Source organism: Sphaeramia orbicularis, chromosome 14, assembly GCF_902148855.1.
Source record: "Sphaeramia orbicularis chromosome 14, fSphaOr1.1, whole genome shotgun sequence".
NCBI classification, from domain to species: domain Eukaryota; kingdom Metazoa; phylum Chordata; class Actinopteri; order Kurtiformes; family Apogonidae; genus Sphaeramia; species Sphaeramia orbicularis.
This window is the reverse complement of record NC_043970.1, coordinates 1,891,369-1,910,459: the sequence shown is the minus strand read 5'-3', so window position 1 is coordinate 1,910,459 and position 19,091 is coordinate 1,891,369. Positions and strand designations below refer to the sequence as shown.

The window sequence follows — 19,091 nt, the reverse complement described above, 5'->3', positions numbered from 1 at the left end:
CAATACTGCATCAATATGGACTTAAAGCTGTTTCACACCAGTGCAGTGCAAAAATGCAGACAAACAGAAAATCCACATTGGAATTTCTTGTACATGACAACTATCCGCACTGGGTCTAGTATGACTTATCTGTGCTGCCGTGTTTCTTTATCATTTAGTAAAAAAAAAACAAAGGGCATGTTCCACAGGAGCTCCAGTGATCCAGAAGCTCCACCACAGATCACATGGGACACTCAGAGTTGTTTAAACTGCTTTTTGCTATAATCTAACCGCTGTATCTGTGGTACTCTGGTAACAACATGCCTCAAAAATACTCGATGCCAGTTTAGGCCAAAGGTGTGTGTAATAGCACACAGAACCTTTTGGTGTCACCTGTGGTTCACATTGTATTTTAGATTGTGTAGGAGGGTTGGTATATTGAAATTAACCCTTTAGCCATCAAAGCTTTTTTGTTGCTTTTTTTTTTTTTAAGTATTACATTTTGACATCAAGATTTCAAAAAGCTGTCTGTTTCATTCAGTTATGTTGCTTGTCACAATATTGTGACTTTGGTACTTAAAGGGTTAATAACATTATTTGGAACAATTTGTCAAATGTATAACTCCATATGTGGAAATTAGCAGAAATCCAAATTTCTTCCCTGTACTAATTTTTCACAATGCATTCCTAAAAAAATTACTGAATTTGTTCCTGTGCAAAATTTTTGCACAAAAATTCCTGTTTGGTGCGAAGCAGCTCTATCTTAACATTTTACATGCAAACGTTAGTGGTTCATTTGGTGTTGTGTTTAGATAGCAGTTGCTGTATTCGGCAGTAAGTAGGGTAAAGGCACACTGCTAATATTAGCATTAGCAAACTAGTATTTTAATTCCGCAATAGCTGAGGCAGTAAAGGACTGGACTAGCTCCTGAGGTGTACATGGCTGAAGTGCAGGCTCATTTTGGCTTAAAAAAACAAAATAAGCACTGTAGAGATTGTCAAGAGCCTTGGTGTTTGTAAAATGTGCCAGGCCAAAATCAAAAGGAGTGTAACAAATCTGAGAGAACTTAACAAGACATCATTCTGAAGCTGCACCGTTAGCTACAGCTAAAGGATAACATTAAACAAATGTACCTTCTGAATTTACTAAGGAACATTAACTTCACACACACTAGGATAGGTAGACTGAAGAGTGAAATGGATGCATTTGAAACATTTTCAATTGCATCCACTGGTGGTAAAATTATTTACAGATTCATTTGCTAATGTAAATGCTGGCAGTGCACATTTATGCTACATCTTAGCTTGTAACTCTGGAGTTGAAGGGTCACTGGAAAATGAATCCTAGTCTAATTCACTAATTTATTTACTTAATTCTGTTGCTTCTTTATGACATCCATCGCCACCTTGTTTACAGTAACGGAACATTTTGCAATATTAATAACCCTAATATCATAAATGTTGTGCTGGCAGATTCTTGCCAATACAAAGCTGTATTTAAGATGCTGTGAAAACCAAACTAACAGTAAAACAAACTCCCAACACAACTAAACTTTGGCTCACTGTCCCAATACATCCACTATCAACCCACATACAGTTTTAAGAATTCATAGATTATGCACAGCACTACAAGCACCACGTTCAGAGAGCAGTGACTGCACTGTTAAATAAGAAACGATACAGAGCCAGCCTGTCAGCACAGAAGCCTTGCAGTCGCTCTGACTGTTCAGCAGGTGTAAAAGTCACCAAACCCACGGTGCCGTCCTGCGCTCGGCCTGGACCCGGCTGCTTTCCTGGCGTGCTACAAGGGCCGGACACGGAGGAGTGAGCGTCCTGCTTGCCAAGTAATCTCCGCACACTTCATTGTACATGTGGTCCCTGCTGTGGCTGCACCAGGGACCAAGTGTGCTGTTTGCCAAAGCAAAATGAAGACCAAAGAAATCAAGCGTGTAAAGAGGTGATCAGGGCAAACTAAGAACAATAATCCTGAGGGCTTTAGGCTGCATCCATGTGTGAAACGTCACAGAAAAGAAACCAAAAAATACAAAGACTCGAGCAACCGATAGCCAGCAGCACCAACTGAAGCAGGAGCTACTTAATCCTCGGCCTTCTCAGCCGTTCCGTTCGTATCTTCATTTCTCTTTTATGATCTCTTCATATTTAGGTGGGGGGTCGCTGTATGAAGGCGCAGAGGTTTCGTCACCGCTGCTCTCCAGATGTCCTGTCACCTCTTCGTAGGACGGAGGAGGTGTAGCACCGGACAGCCTGGAGGCCACCGACAGAGACAAGTCCTGGACATAGAGAGCACGAGTGTTCTGCTGGTGGAGGCCGTGGGAGTCTCCTCCTCCACCTCCTCCTCCTCCTCCTCCTCCTCCTCCTCCTCTCTCAGCTCCGCTCACCACAACAGTGGGACGTGAGTTGGACTCGTGTGAGCTGTCAGAGTGCCCCGTCGTTTCCCGGTGAACCAGAATGCGCGGGAGGCTGCGGGTGCTGCGGTTATTGGCTAGGTAGCGGTTCTGGGTGTAGGCGGGCCGTCGACGCGTGGCCTTCTGAAGTTGGCACCTCCAAAGCAGGAAGAGGCCGATGATGATGAGCAGGGCCACGCCCAGCAGAGGAACCACCATATAGACGGTGTCGGCGCGCTCGGACCGGCCCTCGCTGTTACTGTTCACTGTGTAGACGCTGCGGGTTTTCCAAAACTCCATCTGGGAAGAAAGAAAGAGATTCGGGTTCTATGTTTCATCTTAACCCTCAAAAACAAATCACAATAGATGTTTTTTCTCCAGTAATGTGTCATTTTGGTGTGACAAATGTAAAGCAAGTGAAAGTACATTAGGTCTTTTTTTTCTGCCCCGTGCTTAATAAGTTTTTTCATCTGTACAGTATTATATGTAAGAAAACAATAACTCCTGATGTTCCAACAGTAATACTTGGTTGTTCAGATCAAAACTGGTTATGCTCCCAGTCAATCCAGCAAGTCATTATGTTAGGCCCGATTATTGCAAAGAGGGTCATTCTGAGGGAATGGAAGGCCGCAACATTGCCCAGTATGAATCTCGAAGAGATCCTGTTCAATCTATCTGACAATCACAACAAGTTTACAAAGTCCTGGGGACCCTTTATTGATCACATTAAAAAGAAGAGACTCACCCTGAAACCTCAAAGGACTGACCTGTAGATTTAGCTCCATTTGGACCCTTGGACAGGCAGTTCAACAGTAACTGTGGTTAACAGGTTCCTCTATCAAGTCTATAAACCATTCCACCGTTTCACAGTGTTTGATGAAGTTTACCATTTTACAGTAAGCTAGCATTTTAGCTTCCCTCTGACCCCAGGGTTCCAACGGGTTTCTACAAGTTAAATTCAAGACTTTTTAAGACCTTTCTAAGACTACTGAGAACAGAATTAAATGTCCATTTCACTGCTTATTTCACGGCCATACTCCTAGAATTTAGGCAAATGTATTTATTTGCTCCAACGCCTTGATTCCCATTGTTCCGAATTGAATTCATTTCTTACACAAAGTTCAGCAAACTTCAAACCCATTCCCCTTCCCTCATGTCAGCCAGGTCCAGAAGGATCTTTTCTCCAACCAGGCATTATTAAATTTGCACTTCCCTGTGCTTATTTTTACCAGCGAGCTATCCCTTAAAGTTCGCAAAAGCTGTTTTCAGACCAATTGAGAACCATGCCGGTGCTGGTTCCCACACCTAATCTCAAACCAGCCGACGTGTTCACACCGAAAATCAGAGCGTTCAGGAATGAAAAATTTGGTTCCCAATGGGCACCAAGTCAAACTTGGTTTTTCAAAGCGAACTGTGGCGACATGAGTGGACGTCACCAGGCTGATGGGTGTTGTCCTGCTGAGAATCCATCTGTGGATTGGCCGTCGCTGCCATGTCCTGGTGCAGATAAATAATGATCTGTATTAAGAGTACAAATGTTCGCAGGTAGTCGATGATGCGATCCGCAGCACTGTTGTTATTTTTTCTGCCGTGAACCCATCCACTTTTGTATGCCCTTTTTTTTTTAGTGGCGAAGCAACGCCCTCTGACGATGACGCATCATGGGCTCGCATAATGGTATGAACGCAGGCCGTTCATGGGAAAGCACTTCGGTTCCCAGTGTAACTGGTGTGGGAACCGGTTCCGACACCGGGCTGACCGGTCTGAAAACAGCTATAGTCAGTTTTCTTGGGCGACGCGCATGACTAACAGCTGCACATGTGTTGGACTGAATGTTTTATGATCATTTCTCACCAGGGGCTGAAAACTTAGTGACAGTAGGTTCCTAATTTCAATATAAATTATCAGGTTGGAACAGGAGAAAGTAATGCTGCGTTCCAGGCAACCAGTAAGTCATATTTTTCCAACCTTCTACCGGTGAAAATGCACTGGAATGTCAGTCAAACCTGTGACTTCCCACCCCTGAACTCGTACTAGATCCATGTTCTCCCAGTTCCGAGTTCTGACGTCACGTAGCAATAGTGGCCCTCCGTGGGTGTGGTGTTTATGCAGATTGTTTATTAAAACTAGAAGCACTCGGAGAGCGCAGACCTCCGCCAAGGCTGATCAGTGGCCCCCCCTGTGGGCCCCCCCACCCCTGATCACCACCAAAATTTAATCATTTCTTCCTTATCCCATTTCCAACAAACCCTGAAAATTTCATCAAAATCTGTCCATAACTTTTTGAGTTATGTTGCACACTAACGGACAGACAAACAAACAGACAGACAAACAAACAAACCCTGGCAAAAACATAACCTCCTTGGCGGAGGTAACAAGGTATTGTGCTGACATTATGTATCTGCAAATGTTCTGTATAATCAGCAGCTGCTCTACCGTTAGCTAGTTTTCAGTCCAATGAGTGCAAGAATAAATTAATACCAAATACGTATCCAAAAATATAAATAACATAACATAAAAGGTAGAACAGCTTCTCTTGCCTTATGCGCTGTTTTCCCTCCTCTGTTTCCCTCAGATAAGCAAAGAACAAACACCTTTGGGATAGAAATGATTGTAAATGAACATAACGTACGGTCCACCATGCTGGTTTGTTTGCATCTAGCTCCCACAATTCCTTGCGCTCAGGCAGTTTGGTGTGACTTGCCTGGAACGTTACAAAGTCGTGAGTCATGGTTTGAAGTCGTGACTTACGGGCTCAAAACGGCCTGGAACGCAGCATGAGTCGACTAACGTTCTTTGCAGCTTGGACATTTAACAGAGACATTTAAACAAAATACAGCCAACGTGGATGGCAACACAACTTAAGACCTACCATATCAAATTTAATACCTTTAGGTATTGTGATCACTTGCTTTGTTTGCGCGTGTGCGTGCGTATATGCACACGTGTTTGTTTGTTTGTTAGCAAGATAACTCAAAAAGTTATGGATGGATTTTCATGAAATTTTCAGGAAATGTTGATAGTGGCACAAGGAAGAAAAAATTAAATTTTGGTGGTGATCAGGGGTGGGAGGGTGGGGGGCAGATCTCTTTTGGCAGAGGTCTGCGCTCTCCGAGTGCTTTTCTTGTTTTGTGGTTGTGTTAGCTACATAACACTATCACAATGACAGACACAAATCTGTATTCCACTTCAGAAACTAGGATGTTGAGGATGTCCAAGTCCCTCCACTCACTGTTCAAGTCCTGCGTCCAGCACCTGTTTGTCCCCCGTTTATGTACGATACATGAAATGGTTCAAATACACTCACCGTCCTCTCTTTGTTCTCAAACACTTCATTGGCCTCTTCAAAGCTGCAGCTCTCCTCCACACACTCCCTCTCGATGTTCCCCTGTCGTAACTCCTCCAGGAAGCCGTTGGCTCGAGGGAAACGCTTCAGGACGGAGTGAGCATCCTTACCAGTGAGGAACGCTACAAATGGCACAAACAAATCAGTGGTCATATCTAGGACACAGATATAGGGCATATTTACAGACACTGATGTATCTTCATATTTTTCGGAGTCATTACACTGGCTAAAAATGTTCATTAAATCATTTCAAAAAAACTAATTTTGTTACTTAGCTGTACTTAACCCTTTCATGTATATAGGTCACTACAGTGGACAGCTATTCTCCAGCTGTTCTCTTGTATATTCATGGGTTTCGTTGTTTTAGTTCCATATCAGCCAACACAGTGGACGCTCATGCATCATCACAAACACTGCAATCCATATCATTACTGTAACTGTGCTGTTCTTGATAAACCTGATCTGCAGTAACATGTTTGAATGTAAATCAATTGCTGTAATTAAAAGTTTTGTTTAACAAAAAGTTCTTTTTTTTTTTTTGCAAATCATCTCCATGAACTGAGTAATAACTAGTCTTAGAGTATGATAAAATGTAAGAAAACATCAGATTAGCTGCATTAAAAATGTTTTTATTTTGCAGTTTTCACACATATCACTTTCTGGTGATAGGTTTTAAATACATGTTTCTTTGCTTCAAAAATTAAACACACGGTGTCCAGCTGAGTGGACATTTTTGTAACTCCATGAAAAATAAGTTCATTACAAATTTTCAACTGCATTGTTTTTTTCATGCCTACAGAGGAATAAAAACAAAAATATTGACTAAGGTTCTCATAATTCATGCATGAAAGGGTTAATTTCACTACATAGTTCCTCATAATTAAGCCACAATCTAACATCACAAATGTAGATTCATTGCAATTGATGGGATATACAAAAAAATTATCATAGTACAATTTAATAATGATAATCACATAATGTTAACAAGGGAAATGGGTTAATTTACTGTTAAATAATTTTCAGGTTTTAAGGTTTTCCAGGCTCCCACCAATGGAAACACATAGTAATAAGGATCAAAAGGTCAAAGGTGAGACTGAACATCTGAATAAGAAGATGATTAGTTGGGATGTCTGTTTGTTTTAATGCTTTAAATGAGGAAATTATAGATTTAGGACTTAAAAATTGCTTCTTTTAAGGAATAAATACACAAGAATCACATGTGCCAAGAAGGTCACAGGAAATGACATCCAGACAGACAACACCAGCAACCAGGCTCTACAGCTTATGGTGTGTGTGAGGAGAATACGACCTTCACTTAAAACAGCAAGATAAGCAATAAACCTTATTAACGTTATTGATTAGAGGCTTAATACTCACCTACAGCCATGCTCCCACCTGCTACTCACACACCGACACACTGCAGACCTGCGAAAAGAGAAACAGGCCGAGTCAGACACAGCAGTCTCACTCACTGCCCAACACGTGTCCTTCATCAGTGTGTACTAAAGCTGAACAATTACACTAAATATTATTGAAACAGAAATACATTAGGAGTGTGCCAAAAATTGATTTATATAAAAATCACAAATTCTCATTTACTACAATTCAGAATCGATTAAAATGTCCCAAAATCGGTTTTAAAAAATTAAACAAATCCGCCAACAGTCTGCCTCCGTTTTGTACACACAACATCCTGACGTCATCACACAGCTGGTTCTGGAACGTACGCATGTGCGGTAAACGCCAAAACAAAGAGGAAACTAATGGAGGAGGAAAGAGAAATTCAACCAGCCCCGTCCTCGTTGAAGGCAAAGATTTGGACTCAGTTTGGTTTTTACCCACTGCCACTGCCTGGGGAGACCGAGGTTGACATGAGCTTCACAGTGTGTCAAGGTTATTATCGTTAACGAAAACTAACGAAATGATGAAAACTAGAATTGAGAAAACATTTTTGTTAACTGAAATAAATAAAACTATAATTAAAGAAAAAAACGATAACAAACTGAAACTGTATTGTGTGCTTATAAAACTAACTAAAACATAAAAAATATGGATAAAATTCCCTTCGTTTTTATCTTTGTCAATGTCAGATTGATACGAAATCGATTTATTCCACTCTAGCAATTTTAGCTAGTGGTGCCATACGACACTTCACGGTCCATCACTTCTCGTCACTTGTGGTTTCCAGTCGTCTTCTGGTCCCCACTCTACCTGGAAACATGGAGACTAAAGTTGGGAGAAAGCAGCAGAGTCCTGTCTGGGATTTATTTGAATACGACAGCAATGAAGATAAAAGATACGATGAAACTAAAATTAATACTAAAACTAAACTAAAACTAAGCATTTAGCAAAAAAATGAAAACTAATAAAAACTAGCAAACCTGCTCTAAACACTCATTAAAACTAACTGAATTAGAGAAAAAAAGTCAAAACTAAATAAAACTAAACTATGATGAAAAATCCAAAACTATTAGAACCTTGCAGTGTGTAAGGGTTGCAAAATGCAGATTTAGCTGTTCGGGAACACCACAAACGCGCCAGCTCACATCTTCAATTGCATATGCATTATAAGCTTTCAGTGTGTATATTTACGCCACGTAAAATAACACGCCATTAGCGCGATTAGCGGTAAGGTTTAGGTTTAGGGTTAGGGTTGGCGATTAGCGAAAGGATGAAAATACATACGTATAGCAATCAATCAATCAATCAAATTTTATTTATATAGCGCCAAATCATAACAAAAGTTATCTCATGACACTTTACATATAGAGTTGGTCAAAACCAGACTCTAAGCCAATTTACAGAAACCCAACAGAATCCTCCAGGAGCAAACACTTGTGACTGGTGACAGTGGTGAGGAAAAACTTCCCTAAGTTGTTGCATTAGTACGCCAAATGCAACAAACTGGGGTCACATCCAACAGTATTTGATGAGCTCAGTCTGTCAGCTGCATCACCCAGAGCTGAAGGACACGGTGACACAGTCAGCCACCAGCAGCAAACCAACGCACACTGCTGCACCAAACCAAACTCCTACCAAGCACGGATAAATGTTTAAAACTGAATAAATGTGAAAAAGACATTTGAATGTGTGCATTTGTCATTCTGTCTTGCAAAGCAGAGTGGAGTAGATCATGAGGATCCTTTATGAATCATTATGAATTGAAAATCATTTTGAACTGAAAATCGATTTTGAATCGAATCATAGCCCAAAACATCGGAATCGAATTGAATCGTGAGATAGTAAAAGATTCCCACCCCTACAATATACGTACATCTAAAAAAAACAAAAACAAAAAAACAATATATGTACATCTAAAAAAAACAAAACAATATATGTATATCTAAAAAAAAAAAAAAAAACCAATATATGTACATCTAACAAAAACCCAAAACAATATATGTACATCTAATAAAAAAACAAAAAAAACAGTATATGCACATCTGTAACTGAGAACAAGGCTTTGTTCAGAGTAATTCCTGGAGGAGGTTTTTTTTTTTCAGTCATTAGCTTTAGTGCTCCATCAGATCAAACAGGAGCGCTGACAGGCTTTTGAGAACAGGAATGTGCGTCACATACTGTTTGCATGAAACTATATCCTACCAGCACAGTGTTCTACCAGCATGTCCACTGTTCTGTCAGGGAACTGATCACTATCTGCATCTGATCTCTCACTCCACACTGTCAATGGCACAACCAGATAACACACACACACACACACACACACAGATAACACACACACACACACACACACAGATAACACACACACACACAGATAACACACACACACACACACACACACACCTACCTCTTGGGTTAAATATGAAAGATTTGTGCCTGTTTGAAGTTTGTTTAAGAGCCTGTTTTGTGAAACCCTTTCATTTCCTGTCATCATCTTACTCTATATCTAAGATAATATTAGCTACTGTTGCACGTTGAGTTCCTTTACTTTCATGCTATCATTTCACTCTTACTCTGAACATGACACTGAGCCTGTTTACATTCACACCCATGCTCCGGTCATTATCCAGTGTCTAGAGTTATCAGATTATTCCAGTGATCATGTAAACAGTATAATCTGATATGTTTTATCAGATAACAGCAGTAATCTGATTATCGTAAATCAGATTAACACACCTGGATTTCTCCCCAACACGCGGAGGTCTTCCTGCATGAATACAGGTTAATCTGATTTATTTTGTTTTTTTAAGTCTGCGCATGCGTAAACACAATTAAAATTGTAGAGAGAAGTTACGTAGTCAAACATGAGTGCCTTAAACTGCATAATTTTTGGTCAGCTATATTTGAACAGTTGTCCAAAGCTTACTCTAGAGCAGGGGTGTCAAACATGCGTCCCGGGGGCCAAATGCGTCCCTCCAAAGGTTCCAATCCGGCCCGTGAGACGAATTTGCAAAGTGCAAAAATTCCACTGTCCAGGCTGTGGAACTCATTTTAGTTGCGGTTCCACATACAGACCAATCTGATCTACAGTCAAATAATAACAGCAGAAGAACCGACAAAAAAGAATGACTGCAGATTTTCTTCTCGGTTTGATGTGAAAAAAATAATATTACACTATTGGCTATAAATAATGACAACTTCAAACTTTTTGTCTTTGTTTTAGTGCAAAAAATTACATTAAATTATGAAAATATTTACATTTTACAAACTATCCTGTAACAATAAAATGTGAATAACCTGAAAAAATATGAACAACCTGAAATGTCTAAAGAAAATTAAGCACAAGTTTAACTATTTTCTGCCTGTTCCTCTGTGTTTAGTGTCTTTGTAGATCTGATCCAGAATGCACATGGAGAAATGATAAGTTGAGGCATAATTTTCTTAAAATTTCACTTATTTTTCTTAAGAAATTTCAGTTTTTTCAGGTTATTCACATCTTTTTTGTTTGGATGGTTTATAAAGTAAGTATTTTCATAATTTAATGGGGGTTTTTGCACTAAAACACAGACAAAAATTTGCAGTTGTCATTATTCATAGATTCTGTTCTTATTTTACTGGTTCGGCCCACTGCAGATCAAATCGGCCTGAATGTGGAACCTGAAAGAACATGAGTTTGAGAGCCCTGGTTTACAGTCCATCAGCCCAACTGTGACCCGACCGTCCTTGGATGCTCTGCCCAGACTTCTGATCTTCTACATGGCATGCAGGTGCCTCTGCACCTACGGATGGTGGTGGCTCAGAATCGTATTGTCCTAACCTGAAAGTTTACCACTCCACCCTCCGTTGCTCATTGGCTCAGTGAGATGTTATCAGTTATTCAAATGGAAAGCCTGCGCCTGCACAAACCCAACGAACAGAACAGATCTGAGAGGACTTGGGGACCCTTCGTAGCTCAGTGTCAGGTGTTACAGTGTTGTGTGAAAACTTTTTTTTTGTAGATTACCCTCAGTATTTTAATCTGTCAAAATTACGGACGGCCTTCAGAATTTTCCGTCATCTTTAAAAAAAAAAAAAAATCTGTCAATGACAGAATATTTTCAGTTAACACAACCTCTGGGATGCACAATAACTATCAACTCCAATAATTATCAGTCCGATATTGAAAAAAATTACGTCATTCAAATAATTCTGATAATTAAAGTTTTCACCAATGCAGCCCATAATAATAAATCTAAATTGCTTAGATTTGGTGCATTTCACCAGTACACAGTGCACGTTGTTGCCGTGCCAACCACAAAAAACTGAACGTAGCTTAATGTGGGAAAACAGCGGTCGATTATCACCAAATTCTGTCTGTGACATAAATAGTCTGAACTGAAAACCCTTGGTCTATTGTCCATCTGAAGCAGACAGAGGCTTTAGGTTCTGTAGAAGCCTTTATTGGACTAGTAACAGAGTTTAACACTGACTGGAAAGAAGACGAAAACAACTGGAACTATGGGAACTATTGGTGTTTGGTATCGGTATTGGTTATGAGAAGCAGGAAGTTATTGGTTATCAGTATCGGTTGTAAAAATCCCTACAATAAATCCTAGCCTTAACACAACAACAAACACACACAACACCAACTTGCTTCTCTTACACAGTTATAATTTCCATCTAAACTCAACATTACGGTATAGAAGTACAGAAAAATCACAGACTCATACCAAGAAAATGTACTCTGATTACCAGGAAATCAAATCACATCCACTACAGCAACACTTCACTGGTTTCCAGTTTCACATTTGGCAGTCAGATAATGACCTCTATGCACAGATGACTGTCTGACACGGGCTACTGCCTGGCTCTAGCCTCGTTTCTTCTTTCCCAACTGGTTTCTACAAGTACCAGCGCGCATTAGACGTTCGTCAAAACCCCCAGCCTTGATACCAGCCAAGCCTCAGCAGGAGTAGGCACGAAGAACTCCAGCAATGAGCCATGACGGCCTACTTGTGTGACAAGAAGTGGGTTGATGTTGCGTCCAAGGATGCCTGGGCATCTTTGGTGTGAAAGTAGGCTGCTGAATAGAAATGTTTCAAGAAGGAAAATAATTCATGTCTTTGTGAGACATACAATTTCTTTGTGTTTTGAAGTGTTCTGAGGATGCTTTCTGACAGACAGTTAGGGCTGCTCGATTATAGAAAAAAAACAATAATCACGATTATTCTAGCAATAATTTAAATCACGATTATTAAACATGATTATTTGTTAACCTTAAAGTTGTTGGGTTTTTTTCTTGCAAAACAATGTAAAATACAATCTTTAAACATAAATAAAGCTTTTAAACACTAAAACAAAGTATGTTCACTTTTGTACGAAACAAGAAAAATCTTTGAATGCAAATAAGTATTGTGTAAATTCAAGTATGTTTCCTTTAGTAAACAAATAGTGCACTGTAAATAAACTGCTATAGACTTGTCATAGAACTGTAGCAATAAAAAAAACTCACGTAAAGTGCAAATTATAAATTCAAGTATGTTCCATGTAGTATGAAACACGGTAAATTATATTTGTATATTCAGGTGCATGCCATGAGGTTTCAGTTAAGACCTTCTGTATACATCAGCCATCTATAGAATACGCACGTTGTGCTCTACAATGCAACGACCATGCACCACACAGAAAACCAACATTAAGCCAGTGTCACACCACACATCCAACAATACGCGACATTAAGTAAATACTAAAAAAGGCTACTCTGAGTAAGTGATTCCATACAGTTGAATTAGACTTGCCTTTTTTGTTTACAAGTGCTTCTGCTGTGATTCTCCTGCCATTTTTCAAGATTGCTAGGTACAACTTTCCTGGTGGGGTGGACCTGCCGGCTAGCTGTTAGCTGTAGCTTAGAGGGGGGCGGGGCAGAGCAGCTCATGGTAGCTTGCGTGCACATGAATTAAAACAACTCAAAATTAGTAATTGTTTTTTCTCGATTACATAATTTTTGTAATCGTTGAGTGTAATAATCGAAATCATAATAGAATTTTGATTAAATGCACAGCCCTACAGACAGTTATCTATTTTCAAGTCTAAAAAGTTTGAAGACTCACAATTACTTCTCCGTGCTAAAAATCTTACCTTTAGGCCATTGATGGTTATAATTTTCGTCTAATTTTCCTTTAGTGTGAGGCCGATGACAGATCTTCTGCGTGTATTAGATTCCTTGCAGTTTCTCTGGCTCAGACAACATTAAATACATCTATTCAAATATGGCTGAAATGTAGCCAGAAGCATTGAATGGGTCATCAGGGTGCTGGCGTATTTTCAAAGGTTAAATACTGCTCTTTGTTCAACTCTGCCATGGTAGTCAAGAATAAAAATTACAGTACAGCAACAAATGACCACAGATGTTATTATTAGAACTGAATGCCAACACTTCCCTGTCACTATCCCAAATAATTTCGGCTGCCAACCACTGACATTAAAAGTCAGTATAAGGTTCTATTCTCCACCATTATGGACTGAAAATAGTTCTCAAACAGCACCAGCTTGGTCTTTTAACTATAATCCATGGGTCTGTACTTTTTGCTGCTGTCAAATTATATTGATAACAAGTAGGCTACTTTTTTTTTCCACCGCAGTGTGTAAAATATTACACCATTTTGAAATGAGACCTCCCCAACTACCCGATCCATACTGGAGACCTGATTTGTTCTACATGTAGAACATCCTTCCATCAGAATTTTGAGATAAAGTACTGTTCATTTCTGTTCAACATTTATTTTTAACAATACCTTTAGTTTTACTATTACTAAAGTAAAAATTATAATAATTGTTTGTCCAATTAGGTTCATACTGTCTACTAGAACTTATACAGACTTCCTTTTCTTATTTGTCAAACAGATGGACAAATAAGAAAAGGAAATCTGTCTAATAATTGTTATTAAATGCCCACTCTTTTGTAAAGCCTGTCTACTATCTATGTGGTCCTACTACTAAATATAAGATTAACGTTTTCTTTATCAGTTAAATAAAATGAGGTTCCCAACAAACAGAATCTCAAGAATCATGAAGGTTTTGAAAATAATTTTTTTGAAATTTTCCATAAGTCTGACTGACCCGACAAACTACTGTTAGCTTGCTAGCTAATGTCAGCTGCTTTTTTAATCAACATTTTCAAGTTGATAACAAAAGTAACCTCATAATTCATTAATATTAAAAACAAATGGGTGACAATGGGGACCTTTCTGTGTGGAGTTTGCATGTCCTCCCTGTGTTTACGTGGGTTCTCCAGCTTCCACGCACCACCCAAAGACATGCACTAACAGGTTAATTGGTTCATCTAAATTGTCCGTAGATGGGAATGTGAGAGTAGTTGCTTTTTCATTTATGCTCAAATTTCACAAATATAACTTGCGCATAAAAATTTGCCAAATGGAAAAACGACAATTTCGCAAAAACTCTTGTTTTATGCTAAAAAGTTTTTGCACTTACAAAGGTGGTTGTTCGGGCGTAGCGAAATTGGCAGCTATACTGCGCAAAACTGCAATAGAAAGACCTTTTTGTGCAACTAAAGTCACATGACCAAAAAAAACAAGATGTTGACAGATGTCACAAGTAGGGCTGTGTATTGGCAAGAATCTGACGATACGATACAAATCACAATACTAGGATCACAATACGATATATCACGATATGTCATGATACTGTTAAAAAGGCAATGTATTGCTTGTTTGTTTTTTTAAATGATCATTTCCTGGACGAATTGAATTACACCAGAAATATGCACAAATACTAAACACATTTTTATTTGATCACAACAGGATCTAATGCTATATCACAAAATGTTCCTGTGTTCAAACTGAAATTCTGTTTTACAGACATTATAGTTTCAGATCCTGTTCAAATGTTCATATTCTATTAGTTCAGAACTAACATCAGAACAGTATTTTTGTGCAATCTCAACAAAGGAACAAGCATCTGCCTCTCAGACAGTAAAAAGTGCTTTTAGGATGCTTCAAATAACCATTATTTAATAAAACAGAGTTAAACAATAATAAATAAAATATAAAACACAAAAAAAAAACAAAAATTAACCTCTAAAATATCTGTATTTGAATGAATACCTGAAAATATCGATACAGTACTTTTTAATATAGATTCAGTATAGAGAAATTAAATATCGCAATATATTGCAGGACCGATATTTTCTTACACCCCTAGTCACAAGAGAAGAGTTTAAAACAAACATGGCGCAGTATGTGTGGACACACGAGGAAACCCAATCATTTTTGAATTTAGTATAAGATAGAGCACTATAGAGTATAGAGTACCATATATCTGTAAATCAACGTGATATTTATGTTCGGCGCCATGTTTATGGAATGATTTCTCATGACATGACGCGATAATAAACAAGCAAATCAGATTTGTCATTTAATGGAAAAATCGACATTACACCCTTCTGTTTATATCGGTAAAGTTTTGCGCATATCCGACAGAAAAGCGACTACTGATTGGTTGTTCAACTCTATATGTCAGCTAAGCGATGAACTGGCAACATATCCAGAGTGTACCCTACTTTCACCCGAAATGTAGCGGGAATAAACTCCAACACCCCCACAGAGCATGTTAAATATTACTGTCCCCTACTATGTCTGAGGGTGGACGAGTCCTTACCCTTTCTAATAAAAAGCCCAGAATGGACTACAAAAACAGTGACTTCAGCATTTTCATGTCCACCGTAGTTGAGGGTGAGGGGGTATTCAGTAGGATGCAAACTGAAACTTCACCACTAGTGACATGAGATTGAACCTTCACATTAGTTATTAGAAAAACACTACTATTGACTAGTTCAGGGCTGTCAAACTCATTTTAATTCAGTTCCACATTCAGCCCAATTTGATCTCCAGTGGGCCGAACCAGTAAAATAATACCAGTGAAAAAAGTAAAATTCTATTATGATCAGGTTTACGTCTACAAAGTTTCCTTAAAAATCTGAATAACATAAACAACTTGAATTGTCTTAAGAAAAACAAGTGCAGTTTTAACAATATTCTGCCTCGGTTTATCAGTTTATCATTTACACATGTGTGTTACAATCACACAAAACATTTAGTAACAGGCAGAATATTGGTCAAATTGCATTTACTTTTCTTAAGACATTTCCGTTTGTTCATATTTGTTCAGGTTATTCACATTTTTTTTTAATAAAAGTATAGTTTGGTAATGTAAACATTTTCATGTAATTTTACTTTTTTTACACCAAAAAAACAAAGAGAAAATTTGGGGTTGTCATTATTTATAGGTTATTATGATAATATTTTACCGGTCTGACCCACTTCAAATCTAATTGGACTGTATGTGTCTGTATGTGGAACCTGAAATAAAATGATTTTGACACCATTGATTGTTAATATCTTCAGTGTAATTTTTGCATTTCACAGATTCATCCTACGGGCCAGACTGAACCCTTTGGTGGGCCGGATTTGGCCCCCCAGGCCGCATGTTTGACACCTGTGGACTAGTTTCACCTTCAAAGATTTGATGACTTTTATTCTGTAATATTCTGAGTTTAACATTTTAGGGTTTGGGATGAGTTTATTTATTTATTTATTTATTTTTGTTGCAATTTTATACACACACGCACACAAATCATAACAATTCAGCAGTAACACCTGAGAATCTTCACTTGCAGCCGGACAATTTTTCATAACAAAAACTGTGAACGTAAATGTAAGAAAAACAGGTGGGAGTAGATAGAATATGCAACATGTCCGATGAACAAAATCTCAAATGAAATACTGTTCTTTATGTTCATTCTGGTTCTTTCATTTCTTGAGCTTTAGGATTATTAAAAACTGTTATGATCTTAATTTTAGGTTTTATCTGTCCGATACGAGTCCCCTGGGAAACAGGCAGACTTTTAATTATTAATGCATGACACTGCTCTCTAAAATATTACAGGAGGGTTTGGATGTGCAGGCAGCCCCCATTTAGCCCTACGATGGCAAATATAGGCTACTATAAATATAGACGGAGAGGGATGGAGAGGAATAGGGTGGATGGGGTTTCCATGGCAACAGAGACGGAGAAAGGAAAAGGGTCCAAGTTGAATAAATAAGGATACTGCGAGAAGACACTTTTTTAGATATCATATCTATGTAGAACAGGAAAATATGTTGACTGTATCCTGAAATAGTCATTAGTGACAGTAGAGCTTTAAGACACACACACACACACACACACACACACACACACACTCATACGCAGACAAAATGCCTGCTGTTCATCAAGTAGCATCATGTAGAATAATAACCCACAACTGAGAGCCAAAAGACTGTACATGTATGACTTCACCCTCTCCAGTCCAAATCCAAAGCCTGGTCTTTTCACTCAGTCACTGAACAGACATGGTGCCTGTGTCATGTGTGCTCATGCTTCTATGACTGCAGATGAAAAATTCATACTCATGTTGACTTTAAGTCGTTTTTCCCCAAAGGTTTAAGGCAAACAGTGCGTCCCATTTTTGAAGAAACAACATTAAAGCATCACAAGATTTCCATGAACGGGCATGTAACGGTCCGGCCGCATGTCCTAACTTGTTTTAAAGGTAGAAAATCAAACATCTTGCCTACCTTCATTCCGCTTGAGAAAAGCCTTTTCCTTTCCATCCCCGACTCCAGTGAGGGAACTCCCACATGAGTCACTAAGGTGACTGGGATTGACGCAATCTGGGACCAATAGGAACGGAGGATTCCCCGATTCTGGCCAATCATAGCCCCGATAAATCCCTGATGACGCAGAGGGGAAGGGGCGGGAGCAGAGTGTCTACTGTCAAAGAAAAGACAACAAAAAGACAACAAAAAGACAAAAGTGTAACAAATTAAGGAGAAAATAGACGAAGAGAGGACTTCTGAACGGACACCAGGGCTTCATGAAAGGGGGTTGATGTTCCACACGGACTGCGGTTTAACAGAGACACAGAAATGAGCATGTACCGGATCTCCCGCCTCTAGACAGCTAGGACATGTAGCACCGGGGGCAGACACAACTCCGCCAAGCCACACCTTGGACGCTTGGACTCGGTTTCCCAGCAGTCTACGCGCGGAGTCCTCGAGAGTTTTTTTTTTTTTTTTTTCTTAAATTCATGTTCGCAGAAAGGCACATTTGGGTCCGACCATGCGAAGGTTTACATCTAGATCAAAAAAACAAAAAACAAAAAAAAAACAAAAAAAAAAAAAAAAAATTACAATCACCTTTTGAAGACTTATATATTTTTAAAGTTTTTTCCCCCCAACTTTATTAATCAAAATCTAGTCATACATTCAAACGAATTCCATAGAAAAAGACTTTTTTTTTTCAAACTGAGCAACAACATCAAACTTATCTGAACAGTATTTGTAAAAAAAAAAAAAAAAAAATTATAAAAATAAAATAAATAACTAAATAAAGTCAGAGGTCTAATCAGAAATCAGTACATTTAAATTTTCAAACACAATCAAGGTTTGTTTGGTTCTAACATGTTTCAGTGTTTTTTTGAAGTTTGATATTTCATTTAGGTAAATTAAGAACAGTGTGTGTGTGTGTGTGTGTGTGTGTGGGGGGGGGGGTCATAAATCTGCATCTGTGTATAAACTGTTTAGCCATAATGATTAAAGTGTTATACATAATTTCTCGTTTTTTGTTTTTCATTATAACTCCAAATTTATTCATATAGTTACAATAGTGTTTATTCTACTGTTCTATACATGTTCTAGTTCAGTTATCTGTGCATGTGTCTCCCCCTACCTCCCCCCTCTCCACCCTCTCCCCCAGTCTCTCTCTATCTCTATTGCTCTCTCTTTTCTCCTCTTTTACTTTCTCTCTTTTTTACTTTTTTCTCTGTCATAAATGTTTGCTCCTGGAGGATCTGTTGGGTTTCTGTAAATTGGCTTAAAATTTGATTTGATTTGATCTATCTCCCCTTTATGTGAAGCACT

The 19,091-nt window shown here is 38.7% G+C and overlaps 1 protein-coding gene across 1 annotated transcript; it reads right to left on the bottom strand.

Moving 5' to 3' along the window:
- Positions 1-467: 467 nt before the first annotated feature.
- On the bottom strand, positions 468-17,862 carry LOC115432442 (transmembrane gamma-carboxyglutamic acid protein 3-like). The gene is made up of 4 exons (XM_030153284.1): positions 17,748-17,862; positions 7,108-7,155; positions 5,692-5,852; positions 468-2,684 (listed from the first exon to the last, which is right to left on the bottom strand). Exons 2-4 carry the CDS (start codon positions 7,115-7,117, stop codon positions 2,112-2,114), a joined length of 744 nt encoding a protein of 247 aa, XP_030009144.1. The 5' UTR covers positions 7,118-7,155; positions 17,748-17,862; the 3' UTR covers positions 468-2,111.
- Positions 17,863-19,091: the final 1,229 nt, after the last annotated feature.